Source organism: Columba livia, chromosome 5 (assembly GCF_036013475.1).
Source record: "Columba livia isolate bColLiv1 breed racing homer chromosome 5, bColLiv1.pat.W.v2, whole genome shotgun sequence".
Lineage (NCBI taxonomy): Eukaryota > Metazoa > Chordata > Aves > Columbiformes > Columbidae > Columba > Columba livia.
In genome coordinates this window covers 400,380-419,085 of record NC_088606.1, presented here as the reverse complement: position 1 = coordinate 419,085, position 18,706 = coordinate 400,380, and the positions used below count along the sequence as shown (strand labels likewise).

Sequence of the window (18,706 nt, the reverse complement as noted above, 5' to 3'; positions counted from 1 at the left end):
TTGATTTTCAATTTTCTCTGGTTTCGGTGAACTGCACAAACGATGTAGCTCAGGGGATAAGTCTTTTCCCTAAAGGGCTGTGTGGGCTGCAGGGCTCGGGGGAAGCACGCCGGGGGCACAGAGCGCTGCGCACCCCGACGTGCGGCCCGGGGCAGAGCGCTGCGGAGGAGCCGTGGGCTGGCACACGAGCTGATCCCCAGGCCAGACCCAGAGATGGGCTGGGCCCTGCTCACCCAGCCCAGTGCCTGCAGCCCCCGCAGCGCACGGCAGAGCCCCCACAGCGCCTGCAGCCCCCCCAGCGCCTGCAGAGCCCCCCCAGCGCACGGCAGAGCCCCCCCCAGCGCCGGCAGCCCCCCCCCAGCGCCGGCAGCCCCCCGCCAGCGCACGGCAGCCAGAGAAAATGAAACCAAACAAAACTGCAAACAAAGAAAGTGACACACAACACAACAAAAAGACACAGAAGACCAGTGCCTCACCCCCTTTTCTACAGCCAAGGAGACAAAACCCCAGCAGGCTGTTTGCCTGGCTGGGGAAAGCGCTGGGCATCAGGAGCCCTGCACTCCAGAGCTCAGTACCATCCAGAAACAGAAGCTCAACAGCCTTACACCATCCCATCAAACGGGAACTGAGCCCACCCAGTCTGAAAGAAAAGCACAGACAGGACTGCCTTTCCTGCACAACAGTTTAACAGTTTTTCTGCGAAGCACCCGAAACAGCCACTTAACAGAGCCAGGATCCTCAGTGCCTCTGCAAGAAACCACACTGCCATGGATCTGCAGCTTTCCAGAATCTATCAACACCCCAAAATCCAGAAGTTTCATGAACTGATGCATGGAAAACTTAAGCTACTGGCAGCAGAGCAGCTTTTGAACACACCTTTGTCAGAGCTCCCAGCCCTGCACCAGGCAGCTCCGGGACGGGCTCAGCTTGCTGAGCTGGGTGGCACAGGGAGCCACCAACGTGCCAGGGAACCCCTGGCCAGGACACAACCCCCAGCACTGAGACGCCCCCTCACCACCCGCCCCAAGGGACCAACTGCCCACCTCTTCCTTTTCATAACTTGCCTTCTCATCCCAGCAAAGCAGAAAAACTTCTCTTGTGTCCATTCAGCTGCTGCTGGGAAGCCTCTGCAGGTTAATTCCAGGGCTGGTCCTGGCCCAGTGTCACAGAGACAATGAAACAGAGACAACTGGGAACAGCCCCTCCTCCCCGTTTCCCTCCCCAGCCCCAGCTGGGGCACTTTTACACCTGGTTCCGTGGGCTGGTCTGCAGGCTGGTGGTGGGACAGCTGGCTTCTGTCACCCCATCTCTCAGCTGCAACAGGCACGGCTCGTTGGCTGGTGCTGGGCTTCCTGGCCCCGGATATGGCACCGTCTGCATGAAACCCAGGGAGGAAAAGCAAGTGCACATTTGGGATTCTGGAGATACCTTCAGTGGAGCATGTGCTCCCTGCGCAATGGGTGAGCCAGCAGCCCCTGCCTGCCTGGCAGGGGGGTCACCTTCCCTGGGAGGGATGTCACCTCCTCTGGGAGGGGGGTCACCTTCCCTCGGAGGGGGGTCACCTTCTCTGGGAGGGGTGTCACCTTCTCTGCAAGATCCACCAGGGCTGCAGACTCTGTCACGGCAGGGGAGCAGGCGGAGTAGAAAGGGGCACCCACTTCTCCTGGAGACTGAATTAACCAGGACAGTGAGAGACACGCCGAGGCGGGGGGTGACTGAACGGGTGGCAGTGTCCTCGGAGAGCTGGCTGTCAGTGCTGTAACATGCAGCACTCCCCTGCCCTCCCTTCTGTCCACAAAAGGCGAAAGCAGCGGGCGGGACGAGCCCCGTGGCTGCGGGTGCTGCTGGCGATGCTGCATTCGCTTTACTGCCGAGACCCCAACTCGCACCGGACCGGGGCAGGACCTGGGCAGGAAGGAGAGGGAAGGACTTCCAAGAAATTCCCGCAGGCTGTGCCAGCCCAGGAGAGGCTCCTGGCCCCACGCCAGCCCCGTGCCCCGTGTGGCCATCGTGCTTCTGCTGGCAAAGACTTCTGCTGTCCTTGGGCCTAAAACAACCCTTCCGAAAGGTCCTGTAGAAGAAGCCCTGGATGCATCAGGGCTGATGTACAGCACAGGAAGGTACACTGGCTTACCTGAAAATCACATCCACCTTGACTCACCTCTTGAGTAAGTTGTGGATGCAGGCTGCTCACCACGAAGAACTACCAAGAGGTGTCATTGCCAAACACAACAACAAGCTGATGTGACGAAATTGTTAGTGCTATACTTGCCCATTCAAGAAAAATGCACAACTGCAAGCCAAAAGGTTGAAATATCTCGTGTGGACAAAGCGGTGGAAGCAGTGGGATCGGCCATTCCCATCGGTCCGAGCTGTCCCCTCCTCTGCAGGTGTTCCTGTTACCTCCTGTCCCATTGGTCCAAGCTGTCCCCTCCTCTGAAAGTGCTCCTGTCACCTCCTGTCCCATCGGTGGAGCCAGCGCAGGGCGATGTGCCACCTTGTCCAGGGCTCGGCTGTTCCCTGGGGAGTAAACTCGGCAGTGAAGTGACCCAAACCAGTGTAACCGTGACCTTTGGCCAAGGCCACCCGCTGGGCTCAGACCAGGTGCTCAGGGCTTTGTCCCTCCACGGCCAGAGGTCCCACGGGTTTTCCTCCCCATGTGCTGCCCCGGGGATGCGGGTTTGTCCCCCTGTCCAGCCCCCGGCGCTGGGTCGGTGGCTGGCAAGGCTGGACAGGACACGCGGTCCTGCCACCCGTCCCACGGCCAGGCACAAGCTGCCCATACACAAAAACCTGCTTCTCTCTCACAGGAAGGGTTTGGTCCCAGCGGTGAATTACCCGCTGCCACCAGGTTTGTCCTCTGAGACAGTGACAGGACATCGGCTCAGACACAGACTCACATATTTTAAAATTCAGTTGGGTTTTAGGACTTTAAAGGTCAGACAATTTTTTAGGGATGAATACTCCTAAATAATGAAGATGAATATTAGACCACTTAGAAAAGAATGAATGTTTAAGAGCTGTATAATTACTGCCATTCAGAAGCGTGAGCACAGATGCGGCGGTGGCTATTGCAACCTGAAATAATTCCAAAGGACTATATTATTCCCAGTATAATTGGAAGAAGGGGTTGCCATGTCATTAATCAACAGTGAAACGTCTGCACCAAGGCAAAGGGCAGTAGCGTGTTGACGTCCTCCTTATCTCACACATTTTTTACCATCTGGTAGCCAGAGAAGGTCTCTTTAAGGAGCCTGTTTGACAAACGTCATCCAATGGCTTGTGCCAACACTGAACCAGTCACCTCAGATCTTGTCTATACAAGATAACTTATGGAACAAAATTTCTGCAAAATGTGTGGTAACTTAGAACGTGGCCCACAATCCAAAGATTAAAGTTTAGTCCTCAGAGCTCCCGGTGCATCCCGGCTGGTGGGAGTGGAGGGGCACCCACAGCCCGCCTGTGCGGGTCCCAGACACCGGCGCCCTGAGCTGCCCCCCGACCCCACGCCCACGGTGACGCAGGCGGAGCCGCGGGGAAGGTGCCTGCTCCCGTGTTTGCTCCACACACCTTCCAGGGGCTTCTCCAAAAACTTGACACAACTTAGCAAACCTTGACACGGTGGAAGCTGGATTTCTAACTAACACTGAGCTGACAGGTGGAACTTGCCTTGACAATTAATTAAAAAGATATAGAAAGGAATCGGCAAGGGAAAAGGAGCTCTGCTATGTGCATGAAAGCTTGAAATTGGAGCCGTTGAATGAGGGTAATAACATGATATTAATGTGAAATGAAATCCCGAGAGCTGATGCGGTCTGTGCAGCAAGAGTTCGGAGCTTGCTGGTTTAATAAGGGTTTCAGCAACTGCACAGCCTAATGCGGGTTGTCAAAAGGAAGATGCAGCCTCTCAGTTCTCCTTGTAACTCCCACTTCCGAGCCACGGAGTCGCTCTGCCCGGCAGTTTTGCAGACCAAGGTTCATCCGCTTGCTCTGAGGAAGGTCAGTTGTCCTGCAGTTTCTCCAAGGAAGTAACTGCAGTCTGCAATAGGGGAGGTAATGAGTTTGTGGACTCGATTTCCACTAAATGTTTTATTGAAAAGTTGTTTGTTTTGGGCTCATCCCGTCCAGAATTCAAACCCAAATTACACTGCACAGTAAAGAAAGGTAAGAGCAATATGTGCTGTTATTATAATCCATATAAAATCTAGGCTATGTGCAGCACCACAAAGATCCCCAATCACGCTTTGTGAGAATAAGAGCGATGAGTCCAACTCCTGATCTAAATCCCTTTTTCCCACTGAAGACTCCGTTTGGCCTGGCATTCCTGTGCACCGGATGAAGCACAGACTGTTTATCCCCAGGGTCTGTGGGGCAGGACCAGCACCAAGTTTTCTGCTCATGCACGAGCCCCTGGGTGCCGGGCCCCACCGGCGAGCTTGGGGTCCCCATCGCCGACCCCGGGTGAGCCCCGGCTGCCACTGTGCACTGTGCAGCCTCCAGCGCTGCAGCCATCACAGGAGAAGGTGCAAGAGGGAACGCAAAGGGTGAGGCTCCTGGCACAGCCCAGACTCTCCTTGCACGGGTGCCTTGTCCCGGGGAGACGCTGGAGTGTCTGCCGCATGGGCAGACCAGGGCTGAGCTCCGTCACCCGCGGGGACCACGGGGCTGGGCAGCGCCATCTCCTGCCCTCCACACAGCCCGTGTGAAGCCAGTCCCATCAACAATAGATACTTATATTGGCTGTAATCTGTTCTTCAGAAATTATATCAAAGCTGGTTGATTCCCTGTGGTTTTTGTAGAAGCTATCATTATATCTGTGAGCCATATGGGATACTTGACAACAAAGAAAAGAAAAAAAACCAAAAACCCCTTGGTCCTGTTTGAGAAGCGAGGCACGGCGGGGGGACCCGCTGTCTGGCTGGGCTGGCAGCATGGCCGGAGGGGCTGGTGCAGCCACGGGACGCTGCAGCCCCGGCTGGTCCCCACTGTCCCCTCATGGGATGGCTGCAGCCCCAGCTGGTCCCCACTACAGCTGCAGCCCCGGCTAGTCCCCACTGTCCCCTGCCCCATGCTGTCCCATGATGGACTGACACGGCACAGGAGCTGGCGGCACACCAGTGCTCGGTGCTCTCCCGGCACACCGGGCTGCAGGACCCCGCGGTGCTGTCACCCACCACGTTGCAGGTTCCCTGCCCAGCGCCGCGAGGGGCAGCCTGACCCCAGGAGGGGGTTTAGCAGGGCCAGTGGTGCTGGAGCCCCAGGGCTTTCCCCAGAGCGGGCAGGGGTGGTCAGGTGCCCCCTCTCCGCTCCAAGCCCATGCCCTTGCCCGGCACCAAGGGCCAATGTCAGTGGCTTTGCTGCGGCACTGGTGCCTGAGCCAGCCAGTTGCGCAGGGCTGGGGCTGTGCCGGGCAGGACTCGCTGCCGCTCGCTGCATAGAGCCCCGGGCCGCTGCCCGCCCACGCTGCAGGGACACGTGTGACCCGCCGTCCCTGCCGGGCACACAGAGCACACCGGCACAGGGAAGCAGCCCCATGCACAGACACCTGCACCGGGAAAACCCTTCGGATCAACCAACATGCCCACGCCGTCATAGGAAAACATTTATTTGTTCAGGTGATATAAGCTACCATGTTTACAGTTCGTGAACTCACCACTGGCGACATTTAACATGACTTGGGACTGCAGCTTTTGCCACCAGATTTTTCACCATAATTTTTAGTTTTATAAAAACCTTGGACACCAGAAAAACAGGTATTTAGACTTAATGTGGCAGATGGGACATGGGCAATCTGTGAACGGGGGAAGAAAGTTCATCCCACACAGCCAACCTCGATGGCCTCTCGGCTTTGGCTGCAGCTTCAAGTAAAGGTTTCGGCAGATTGAGCGTGGTGCAACACATTACTCTTCGGTGAGTTGGAATCGTATTGTTTTCTGCCGAGTAAGAACGTCGGTGGCAACGTTTTCGGGGAGCGGAGGTGGGCAGGCGTCCTGTGGATCAGCCCCAGCTTCTGTGCAAAGAGACAAAACAGCGACAGTGAGGGGAGAAGGAGAGGGATCCGAGCCTTCCCCGCGGCCGGAGCCGCGCTGCCGCGGGGCCGGCGGCACTGGGAGGTGCTGGGCAGGACCCGCCTGAGCCCGGCACCGTGCTGGCAGCACCGGGAGTCGCCCGCGGCAGAACCTGCGTCCAACCCCCACACCAGCACTGTGGGGACCGAGCCGGGGCACAGCCAAGGGGAGGAAGAGTCAATGGCACCCAGCATCCCAGCCTGTGGCTGGTGAGCCGCCAGCCAGCCCCACCGGCTGGAAGAGCTGGCACAGCGGCACTGCTGCTGACGGGAAAAGCAAACTAACAAAAAACTCCCAAATCCCCAAAACGGAAGCAGTAAGGCTCATTGTTCCAGAATCAGAGAGTTTTCCAGTTTCTAGATTTCCTCCTGCCCTCACTGAGGCCAAGCCTTTTTCCATGGCAGGGACTTGAACCCTTTGCATAGTTTCAGAGGTTTGCACAGAACTGAAACACCAGGACGGAGCCGTGGGTGGGCGCGAATCCAGCACTTGCCTTGGTGAGGTTTACATGCAAGAGAAAATCACTGCAGAGAGAACGTGCAGATGTTTAACTGTGCTGCCCCAAGGTCCCACACAGTTTCCATCGATCACGGCACAGCACACAGCCTGGGGACAGCTGCACCGCCTCGCCGTGGTCCCACCGCGCCTGGCGCTCGCTGCCACCCCGGTGCGGCTCCACTTACCTGAGGGAATGGCAAAGGTGCAGTTGTGGTATGTAAATGTGAACTAGACACCATGTTTAAATTCATCCCTGGTTTGCTGCGGGTCGCAGCTCCGGCTGCCCACACACTGGCTGTGCCAAGCCTGGGCTCACGTCTGCCGGTCCCACCGCAGCAGGCCGGGCAGGTGGGTGCTGCCGGGCCACCGCCGGCCGGGCCACAGCTCTTACTGGTTCTCATTGCCCTCTCCCAGTGGAAATTTCCCCTGCAGAGACTGCGTGGCTCACACGCAAACCACAGTGGGTGCTCCGGAGAAGCAATCTGGTACTTATGTGCAAAACTGGCAGTCAGGAGGAAAACCAGCTCAGCACCCAGCCAGGCGCAACGGCTCGTTCTTGACTTTCACGTTTATAAAAGGCAACTTTCAAAAGTGCAGTGCTCGAAAGAACCTGAGGTTCTTGTACCAGCTTGTGCTTGTACCAGCACAACAAAACAGGAGCTTATTCTGTTCATTCCATACAAAGCTTCCAAGGTGGGTCTCTGCAGCCAGCAACGTGCTACGTTTGCTGTTTTCCCTTTTTAGTTTCCTTCCTTGCAAGCTAAGCTTCCTCCTTTCTGCAGCAGCAGCCTTCGCACCCAGCTCCTGTGAATAAATCAATTACACTAAAAGTCTACAGTCAGCAAGACCAGTAGGACTTGCCTTTTATTGGTCTGGTATTACTGATGCCGGGGTGTCGGTGCTTTAACCCACACCCCTTCAGCCCCACTAACACTCTTGTCTCGTGGACATCTGCACTGCTGTGAAAGCAAGACCGCAGCCGCGTTCAAACCGAGCCGGAACAGGGCACGTTTTCTTATTGACAGAGCTGATTTAACCGGACGGTCATGGAAGGGAAGGCACGACTGCTGCCCGCACAGGGTGGGCTGGTGCCAACCGGCCCCCCAGCAGGTGTCCGACGGGAGACATGTTTTCTGTAAGCAGGACCTATTAACTTTGCCATGGTTTGCTTCTTTTAAACCAGAACTTTGACCAACATTAGGATTACTATATTATCAGGAAAAAGCAAGGTGTGATTTCATGGCTGTTGTTATTGCTGCTTGAGGAGAGCAACAGCACATCCCTGGTTGCAAGCAGCACCCTAGAACAGGACAGTAAATGTTCCTGAGCCATTGCAACGCTGACAGATGTTGCCGCTCTGCGAGCGGCACCTCGAGACTGCAGCTCCTCTCAATTAATACGAGAGAAGCGATAGTGAGTGATAGCAGCTGTGGCCATTATTTCTGCTGGCTGAATCAATTACTGGAGGAAGCATCGCAGCGCCTCTGTGTGCAGGGGCCCTGATGGCTCTGGGTACAGTTTCGCAGCAGCACAGGAATGGCTACACTGCACTTTCTCGAGGGCACACAGCGAGCACCGGCTGTGGCAGGACTGTCGGCTGGCACAGCTCAGTGTCACTGCGCCAGCGCATGATGTCCAGCGCCAGGCGCACAGGGAGTTACTGGGAGACGCATTGTGCAGTGCCAAAGCAGCAACCAGCCGGGCTCTCGTGGTGCCGGGAGGCAGGAGTGTCCCGTGCTGCTGGCAGCAAGCGTCCAGCCTCCATAGCTCTGCCGCCGGCAGGGACAAGCCAGACCTGGGGCAGCACCGCGGCAGGAGCACCCACAGCAGTGCAGGCAGCACCCACTGTGGCGCAGGCAGCACCCACAGCAGTGCAGGCAGCGCCCACAGCAATGCAGGCAGCACCCATAGTAGTGCAGGCAGCACCCACAGCAGTGCAGGCAGCACCCATAGTAGTGCAGACAGTGCCCACAGCAGTGCAGGCAGCACCCATAGTAGTGCAGACAGTGCCCACAGCAGTGCAGGCAGCACCCATAGTAGTGCAGACAGTGCCCACAGCAGTGCAGGCAGCACCCATAGTAGTGCAGGCAGCACCCACAGCAGTGCAGGCAGCACCCATAGTAGTGTAGGCAGCACCCACAGCGGTGCAGGCAGCACCCACAGCAGTGCAGGCAGCACCCATAGTAGTGCAGGCAGCGCCCACAGCAGTGCAGGCAGCGGGGACTGCTGGGCCAACACATGGGAACACACTGGCAGAAATAACCCACATTGGCACCCAGAGCAGAGCAGTACCATATATTCGCTGTATAGAACATGCCCAGAAAACAAGTGGAAAGGCAGCACAGAAAACAACTAACACAAAAATTTTTCACCCAACAAAGCCCTTGCTTCTCTATCCAGATATTGTTTGTACCAGCCCTCTTTAACACAACACGTACACTCAGAGTAAAGGATGAGGAAAAGGTGTGAGAGGAAGCGTGTGCCAGCAATTTTAATAAGAGTAAACAAATTTGTGCAGTAGTTTCTCCTCTTCCAGTGCTTGTGAAAACAGACACCATCTCATGGCTAAAAGCTCGGTTAATCTGTTTTGGAGCATCCCCTCAAGGAGCAGGGGGTGCAGCCAGGGCGGCAGAGCCCGGCCAGCACCGGACACGTCGCACCCCCGGCACCCCGGCACTGCCCTGTGCCCCGGCACCCACCGCCCACACGGGACACTGCTCGCGCTTGTTGAACCCACATTTCGTTTCGGAAGCACCAGAAAACATCGCAGTATTGCACTCCGAACACAAACACACCAGCGTTATTCTGATCAAGGAGCACTGCAGCACTTTCTGCTTCCAACTGTTGGCAACCTCTGGTTTTGCAGAACAGAAAGGACAGAGAATTTCCTCCTTCACAAGGCTTCCCACACTTTGACTGAATCGGGCCTGGATGAAATGCAGGGTCCTGCTGCAGTTACTGCAGTGGAAATGGCAGGTTTCGTGCCCAAGGGACGTTCCCCTCTGCCCAAGGGAGAACGCTGCACGAGACGAGCCCTCCGATACCCCGGTTTAACTGTTCTACGTTATTAGCAGAGCATTAAATCAAACGCAGCAACATATGGTCCTTCTAAGCTGCTTATACAGATGCGCTGTGGACAGAACACTCAGCTTCGGTGTTTAGAAAATGATTCCTTTGAGTAAAAAATTAAAAATATAAAAATAAAACTCCCTAAATCCCCCAAAGTTGTTAATATTTTAGCACTTCCACGAAACATTAGACACATTTACGTCCAATTTTAGACAACATAGAAAGCTTTTTCATTGGCTGTTTTTAAAACGCACAATTAAAACGAACACCTTTAGAGCAACCTCCACACCCAGCGCAGCGGGAAGGTGGCGCGCGCAGCTCCCAGCTCCTCGCCGCGCACTCGCGGCCGTGTCCCACGCCTGGCACCGCCCGGACAGCGCGGCCCCTGGGCTGCGCCGCTCCAACAGCTGCCTCCTGCGCAGACAGCCGCCGGGAGGAACGAGGACTAGCAGACACATCTGAGGGAATTGTTTTTAACTTTTCCAGCAGGAAGGTATTCTGAGGCTTCATTTCCTTTTGGTCTCTGCGTTTCTCAAGGGAAGTAAAAGGACTTCTTAAAAAAGAGAGACCCTCTTGTTTTTGTGTCCTTCACGCCACCTTGACCCAGACTCTGCTTTTCCACAACAGGCAGTAAAACCGCTGAGAGTGACCCAGGGTGGCCGAGAGCAACAGGGTCACCTCGTGCATGTCCCCCCAGAGGCAGAGACACAGGGCTGCCAGGGATGAGGCTGCCAGGGATGCGGCTGCCACGGGATGCTCCTGCCACGGGACATTCCTGCCATGGGACATTCCTGCCATGGGACATTCCTGCCATGAGATGCTCCTGCCACGGGACATTCCTGCCATGGGACATTCCTGCCATGGGACATTCCTGCCATGAGATGCTCCTGCCACAGGACATTCCTGCCATGGGACATTCCTGCCATGAGATGCTCCTGCCACAGGACATTCCTGCCATGGGACATTCCTGCCATGGGACATTCCTGCCATGAGATGCTCCTGCCACAGGACATTCCTGCCATGGGACATTCCTGCAATAGGACATTCCTGCCACGGGACATTCCTGCCACGACTGCTCTCAGGCCAGCCGGCTGCCCTGCTTAGAGCATCCTCAGGTATCTGCTTGGGTTACACTGCCCTCAAGTACAAGCACATAGAGTGTGAAAATTAACTATTCTATCACTCTAATGGCCACAAAGCCCATATCAAACCTATTATTTGGCACCTGAGAATGCACTAACATTGCAAAGTTTAACTGTCTCATTTAAACATGATGACTGTATAAGTTTAATTAATATTAATTGTAGACTTTTTTTTAGAATACGTAGAGCAGCAGAAGCACGTCTGCCATCCTCACATGGGGTTTTCAATTGCTATTGCCTATTGCTGTGTGTTACATCCATACATTATTCTGAAATTATTCTGTCCCACAAGGCACCACAATCAAACAGCAGGTTAAAGATGAGACCATCTTCCAGTCCCTTCACTGTGCATGGGGATTAAAGAGAACTGGAACAAACCATAGAGTTCACAGAAAATATGCCCAAAAGGCCTAGGAAAGGAGATGGCATTGTCATACCACTCACCAAGAGTTGCTACAGCTCTGTACCAGGGGTAGACCTGCTGGCCCCGCTCGCTGCCCCGCTGGGCTCACACCCCTGCACCCCAAGGTGCCAGCGCTGTGCCCAGAGCTCGACCAGGGCACGTTTACTGCACCTGGAGCTCGACCAGGGCACGTGCTGCTGCCAGGGAGCTCTGCAGGCTGCACCGATGCCCTCGCTGTGGCTGGGGCGCGGGGCTGCTCCCACATCAGCCGCAGGCTCCCCTGGCCCGCGGGTCACACCGCCATGCACCCGCGCTGCGGACCCAGCACACCGGGCACTGCCTGGGCCCGCCAGCACCAGCCCCAGCCAGGCAGACCCTGGCAGGAGCAGAGGGACCCTCCATCCCAGCACCTTCCTCCTCCTCCTCCTCCTCGCCCCCGTGGTGGGACCCACCAGGTGGCACCCGCGGGCCCCGGGCAGTCACCGCGAGGCTGGCTGGTGTACGGAGTGAATATTTTATTTTACACAACATAACAACACCGCGTTGTTGTTTCTGTACAGGATCTGCCTAAAAACAAAGGCAACACCATTGTCACGGAAAAGAAATATATAGTCTGACCATTTTTAAAAATAGCATTTTACTGATTGATCCAGAAGTGGTTATTCGTTAGTTTGGAGGAAATTTAATTTCCTTTATAAAAGGCTTTTTCTGTGAAAACTCTCTCTTTTGTTTTCTGCTAGTGCAGAACCAGGAAGCCAGTCCTAGAGCAGGGAAGGCACTGGTGCTGTTTCATGCTCTTTTCACCCCTTTATCTTGTTTTTCCTTTTTTAAATTTTTTTTTTTAAATCTCTGAATGTTGCCTTCGGTTTTGATATTAAATAAAATCAAATGAAAACTAAATAAAACCCTATGTGCACTGGGTGGCTTATACAGAACCCCGCATGAACAAGCCATTAATCAGCGAGACAACAGTGGACTTCCAAATCCAGTTCCCCAGGAGAGGGAGTTTCACACAACGTTTGGTGATTTGTTTGTCATCAAAATAAAAACTAAAATTAAAAAAGAAAATAAAAGAAAAGAAAAGGTCACACAGTGCTTTCCAATATCCACTCAGAACTGGAGAAAGTTGCTTTTCCGCTATCCACACCAGAGCTGTCTGAGCGGACCAGCATCCCGTTCATGGACATGCTCCGCTTGGAGCGCAGTCCGCCCGCGGCCCGGGACTCCAGCAGCTCGCCGCCCAGGGACAGCCGGCGCTTGGCTCGGGACGCGTCGGCCGGCAAAGTGAGGAACTTACTTGGCTTTGATTGTGCTCTTTTGTACGTGGGGGTCCCTGCGAGAGAGTCGGGGGGACGGTTAGCTAACTGCAGGGCAGTGGAGTTATTTCTGTTAGTGTTCTGGGACTCGATGCTGCTGACAGCTTCGCTCTGCAGCTCGCTGCTTGGCTTTGGCCCCGGCTTTCGCTTCTGCTTCTGGGGCGCAGAAGCGCTGGAAGTCCAGGTGGGAGGCAAAGCGGAGGTAGAGGTGGCCGAGTCCTGGCTGGGGCCGCTCTCCGGCGGCTGCGTCGCGCCGTCGCTGGCAGCCTTGCAGCACTGGACACTCTCCTCGTGCCCCACAGCCTGTTTGGACACCGACTGCGACAGCACCCCGCTGCAGCCCTGGCTCTGCGACCCGTTCGTCTGCGAGTACACGTTGCTGACCTTGGTGGCCTTCTGCTGCCCGTTGTTGTTACACACCTTGTAGCGGATCATGAGGATGATGATGAACACGAGCACGGAGGCCACGATGATCCCACCAATTATGATAATCATGGTCCCGCCCAGGAACTGGGACTGCATGAAGTGGCAGCGCACATAGTCCTGCTCGGTGGTGAACTGCGTGCAGCCCACCACCCTGGTGGCCGTCAGCGAGGTGATCCCATCGTCATAGATGGCCAGGACGCACAGGTCGTACACAGTCCCAGCGGCTAGGTTGTTGACCAGAAAGGTTTTGCTTGTGGGAGGTATCATTCTGGGGAGAAGGAAAGGAGTGTGAGTGACCCCGGCAGAGCCGCAGCCACCGCGGTGAGCACCGCCAGGGCTGGGGTCCCCGCTGTGCCGCCCCGCAGGGCTGCTCGCCGTGCCCGCAGCGCCTGCTCTGCCTCGGGGCGCAGCAGCCGACACCTGACGCCCCGAATGGCAGGGCATCCTGTGAGAGCAACCGCGTCAAAGCCTAAAGGAAACTACCAAGCAAAGAGAGTTTACAACAGCGTGATAGCTGTGACAGAGGCAGCACAGCACCTCTGCACGCCAGCACGGACATGCCAGAAGTGCTGAGAGGAGCATGTTTAACCAACACCTTTACTCTGTGTTTTCACAAAGCTGGGAGTGCTCAGATCCATTTAACTCATCTAACTTTACAACCTTCCTGCCAATCAGATTAGTTCAGAGGATTAGAGGTCCATTTGGATTATCTAAAAATAACATCACTCAACCTAATTTCTTTATTTGTGAGCAGAAAAGTGCAGGAGCGTTCCCGAGGCTCCCGGCGCTGCTGCGGGGCAGGGCTGTGCGCGGGGCTGCGGGGCCGGGCAGCACGGCAGAGCCCGCACGGCCGGGATGGGCAGCCTTACCTGTAAACAAGGGAGTCATCGTAAGTACCGTTGTACTGGATTTGGAACATACGGATCCCAGGTATATTCCTCTGAAAATTGAATTTCAGCAGAACGGTAGAGGATGTTGCTTCCGCGACAACCACCTTCTTATCCTGGCTGACTTTAGTATCCCCGTTGCTACTGCTCGCGTTGGAGCCCGACTTGGTGGAAGTGGAGATGTCCGAGGAGCCGGGGTCAGGCTCGTGGATGTGGTTCGTGCTGTTCAGCAAGTGGGGGAGTTTGATTATGTGCAGGTCCACCGTCTGCGTGGCCTCCCCTGCCGGATTGGAAGCAATGCAGGTGAAGGAGCCCGTGTCCTTCACCGTCGTTATAAGGATGTCGAGCGTCCCGTTGTCGTACACCACCGACCTCGTCGCATTTGAAATCAGTTTGCCCTCAGGTGAAATCCAATGAATCGCCGGCTCGGGGTCCCCGCGGGCCTTGCAGCGCAGGGCTGCCCGCTGCCCCTCCAGCACCCGCAGCTCGTGGGTGTGCCGGGTGATGAGGGGCGGCTCGCACAGGAACTCCTCCTCGGGGATGGACCAGAAGTACCGGCCCGACAGCAGCGTGGGAGAGGCGCAGGTCTCCAGGTCGTCCTCCCTCGAGAGGCGCCGCAGCCACAAAAGCTCACAGTTGCAATGCAAAGGGTTCCCACCAAAGCTCAACGCGAAGGTCGAGGGGCTGATAATTCCTGAGGTTGCCAGTACCTGAGCTCGCTGGAAGAGAGGATCAGGCGGTAGCTTCTGCAGTTTGTTAGACGTGACGTCCAACCTGGTCATCTTGTGGAGGTGGGAGAAGGTCCCCTTGGGAATATGGTCAATCATGTTGTGGTCCAGACTGAGAGTGTGCAAACTGACCATCTTCTCCACTGCATCCCAGGGGATGGTTTCCAGATTGTTGTAAGACAAATCCAATTCCTCGAGAGCTAAAACATCATCAAAAGCTGTGGAAGAAATTAAAGTCAGCTGGTTGTTGTTAAGTATCAAGTGGTGAAGATTGGAGAGTCCACTGAACATGTCATTGGTGATCTTAGTCAATCGGTTGCTGTTCAAATGCAAAGCCCGCAAATTGCGCAGGTCGGCAAATGCATGAGGTGTAATAAAACTGATTGTATTCCTGGACAGCGTCAGGTCCACCAGGCTGGTCATGTTGGCAAAGTCTTTCCTTTTAATGTTTGTAACAAAGTTGTCTGCCAGCCGCAACTCCACGGTCCTCCTGTCGATGTTGGGAGGAACAAACAAGAGCCCTTTCTTGGCACAAAGGGTGGCAAGGTTCGGAGACAAAATTTGACAGACGCAGCGCTTGGGGCAGATCTGAGCTCTCACCGCTATGCCAATGAACAGCAGAAACAAAAGCAGTTTTTCCATTGTAGATCCGGATCAAGAGCCTGTAAGTGAGAGCAAATGTGTGTTAGTCTCTGCAAGATAAGTAAATCCCACATTAAGCAAAGAAAAACTGCGTGTGGTTAGATAATGAAACTGAGGTTCAGGCAACAATGTGTCATCCTCATCTTGTTACCTGATGTCTTGATCATTCTCCACATCCTGACATAAGAGCTCCTGTACTCCCGTACAGAAGAAAAATGGAGAGATACATAAGATTGCACACACAGACATACACAGACACCCAGACACTTAATACAAACGACAAAGCAATTTGGGAGCAGCTGGTGTCTCCGCACACGGGGTCAGCGTTGGCTTTCGGGCCCCTGCTGCCAGAGCACATCCTGCCGAGCAGCACGCGGGCACCAGCTCCCAGACATGCTCCCGACCTCGGCTCTCAAGTCACTTTGCCATCGTGCCATTTACATACCAAAAATGAGGGATGTTTCCCGTGTGCTTTAATTGCTAAGCTAAAACTCTCAGCGACCTCTAAATCATGGCAATTCAATGGGTTTACAGCCATCTCCACTTAACATTTAAGCTCTTAATGCTATTCTCAGAATAAACTCAGAAGGAGCTAATTTTATGTCACTCAAAGACAAAAAATGCAAATAAAAAAACCCACAACACCAAACAGGAAAAGCCCCCACAAAAACAGGGATCTAAATAAAAATGGAACACGGGCTAATTTTAGATCATCTCTGTTTTCCCGGCTGCCGCAGCCAGCAGCGCTACATGCACTCTTCCCCCCCAAAGCCTGACAGTTCAATTAGCCTTATCTCTTACATCGCCAGATCGGGATCCTCACAGAGGATGGAAACAAGGATGAGAACAGCAGTGCCCACACCAGCTAAATTAAATCATCCATCAGTGACTACACCACGAGAGCCACAGCGCCTGCTCCTGCGCAGCCCCGTGTCTGGTCCCCTGGTGCGGGCGGCGAGCGGGTGGGTCGGTGGATGGTCCTCCATGGAGCGGGAGGGTGGGTGGGGGCACAGTCCAGCTGAGAAGCACCTTCGTGTCTGAGGGAACTTGTGCAGCCACGGACCCCAGTGGGACTCGGCATCGGAAATGAAGCACTCGGCTCCCTTTGGGACTGATAGAACTATATGTGTACAGATCAGATTACTCACACACATTATCGTCCCAGAAATGTACTAATGAAGCTCACCTAAAACAAAATAAAGCTTCACAGATAGCCATAAGCAGGAGTCTTGAATTGTCATGGATATTTAAAGACGTATAACGTGAGAATAATGACTCCTCCTGCTGCCCAGTCTGTCCGTAATCCATCCGCAGTGCCATGCAAAGTAAGAGGAGCCAACATAAAGTTGCAAAAAGGTTGAATGAAAATATCAGCCTCTAAACCCTGCTTTTCAATTTATGTTTTTTCTAATCCTTCTGGAGACTATGGGTTTTCATGACTACTGATTCCAGCTCTTAAGTTCACATTGGAGTAAAACAACAAAAATGAGGTCTTTGACTGGGTATGGCACTGCAGGCATGGGCTATCATGGGAGTGCTGGGAGCCATCCCAAAGCCCTTGAGCATATCTGGAGTGACCCCAGCCCATGCAGGGCACAGCTGGCATGACCCCAGGCCACGCATGGCACAGCTGGCGTGACCCCAGTCCACACAGGGCACAGCTGGAGTGACCCCAGCCCGCATGGGACACAGCTGGAGTGACCCCAGGCCACGCAGGGCACAGCTGGAGCGACCCCAGCCCACATGGGGGCACAGCTGGAGTGACCCCAGGCCACACAGGGCACAGCTGGTGTGACCCCAGTCCACACAGGGCACAGCTGGGGTGACCCCAGGACACGCAGGGCACAGCTGGAGCAACCCCAGCCCACATGGGGCACAGCTGGAGTGACCCCAGCCCATGCACAGCACAGCTGGAGCAACCTGCACTGTGCGGGGCACAGCTGGAGTGACCCCACGGGCACAGCCACACCAGAGCCCCCTGCTCAGCACCACCTGAACACCCCACAGGCCCCTGTCTGGCAGTGGGCTGTGACAATAAACTACCACCACCAGTTCTAGTAACAAACTGAGGTCATGTAAAGAGTTAATGAATTTGAAATTTCTGCCTGGAATTGATCCATGGGACACGGGAATTAAATGTCATGTACACCAGGCTGTGATTGCTTCTTTTCCAGAGGTGTGGCTTGCCAGGGTTTTTTGCCCCTGTCTTCTTTGGGAGCAATGGGTTTTATGGTGCTTAGTGCAGCATCTGCCGAAGTGTCTAAGCTACAAAGGGTCATTTGCATACTGTGAATTACATAACACACGGAAGCAGCGGGATCCAGGAGACAGTAATTAATTAGCAAATGATTTCCACTGCATCTGATTCTGTTCAGATGGGAGGTGCTACACAAAGTCCACGTGCCGGGGAAACCCAACACACACACCAGGAGCTGCTCAGAGCCAGCTGCTGATACGGTGCCTGGATCAGACATAATCTGTCATCACTAAGGTCATGACAGAAGCTATTGAGTGCCTTCCTACCCCTTCAGGCCTCGGCAGAAGCTGTGATTTTCAAGGTCTTTGCAAATGCAATTTCATGGTGGGAGAAAAAAAATAGTCTAGGAGGAGATGATATGCACCTGCTGAGGATGAAGGATGGAGAAATGGCTGGCACCAGTCACCAAAGGCATCCTGCAGCCGTGCTAAAATGGGTGCATATAAATGAAGATGCTGTGATATATAGCACACAAGCTGCTAAAAGTACTTAAGCAGAGAACAAGGAGTTTCAATTTCACAAAGGTCAATGGTTTGTAAACACGCCTGAGTGTTCTGCTGAATGGGAAACAAAGCACCTGAGAAAACATAAACACCCAGATGACAGAACCTCACCAAGAGCTTTCCCGGGGGCTTTGCCGGCAGCCCAGCTGCTGCACGGGCCAGGACCACCGGCCAGGACCACGGACAAGGACCACAGACAAGGACCACTGGCCAGGGCCAGGGACAAAGACCACCGGCCAGGACCACGGACAAGGACCACCGGCTAGGGCCAGGGACAAGGACCACGGGCCAGGACCACCGGCCAGGACCAGGGACAAGGACCACAGACAAGGACTACAGACAAGGACCACTGGCCAGGACCAGGGACAAGGACCACGGGACAGGACCACCGGCCAGGACCAGGGACAAGGACCATGGACAAGGACCACGGGCCAGGACCACCGGCCAGGACCAGAGACAAGGAGCATGGACAAGAACCATGGACAAGGACCACTGGCCAGGGCCAGGGACAAGGACAACAGGCCAGGACCACCGGCCAGGGCCAGGGAGAAGGACCACAGGCCAGGACCAGGGACAAGGACCGCAGGCCAGGACCACGGGCCAGGAGCAGGGACAAGGACCATGGGCCAGGACCAGGGACAAGGACCAGGTACAAGGACCATGGGCCAGGACCACCGGCCAGAACCAGGGACAAGGACCATGGGCCAGGACCAGGGACAAGGACGACTGTCTAGGACCACAGACCAGGAGCACTCTTGCCCCAGCGG

General features: G+C 54.9%; 1 protein-coding gene across 3 annotated transcripts in view; it reads right to left on the bottom strand.

The window, feature by feature from the left end:
• Positions 1-5,589: 5,589 nt before the first annotated feature.
• Positions 5,590-18,706, bottom strand: part of LRFN5 (leucine rich repeat and fibronectin type III domain containing 5) — a 47,440-nt gene continuing 34,323 nt past the window's right edge. For 2 of the 3 annotated variants that reach the window (XM_065062991.1, XM_065062992.1), the window contains exons 2-3: positions 13,792-15,199; positions 11,679-13,190 (exon numbers count right to left, since the gene is read on the bottom strand). In XM_065062991.1, the coding sequence (XP_064919063.1) occupies positions 12,266-13,190; positions 13,792-15,179 (2,313 nt within the window). In that variant the 5' untranslated portion in view covers positions 15,180-15,199 and the 3' untranslated portion in view covers positions 11,679-12,265. Of the gene's footprint in view, positions 6,011-11,678; positions 13,191-13,791; positions 15,200-18,706 lie in introns of those variants that run through there. The other variant, XM_065062993.1, reaches the window with a different exon arrangement.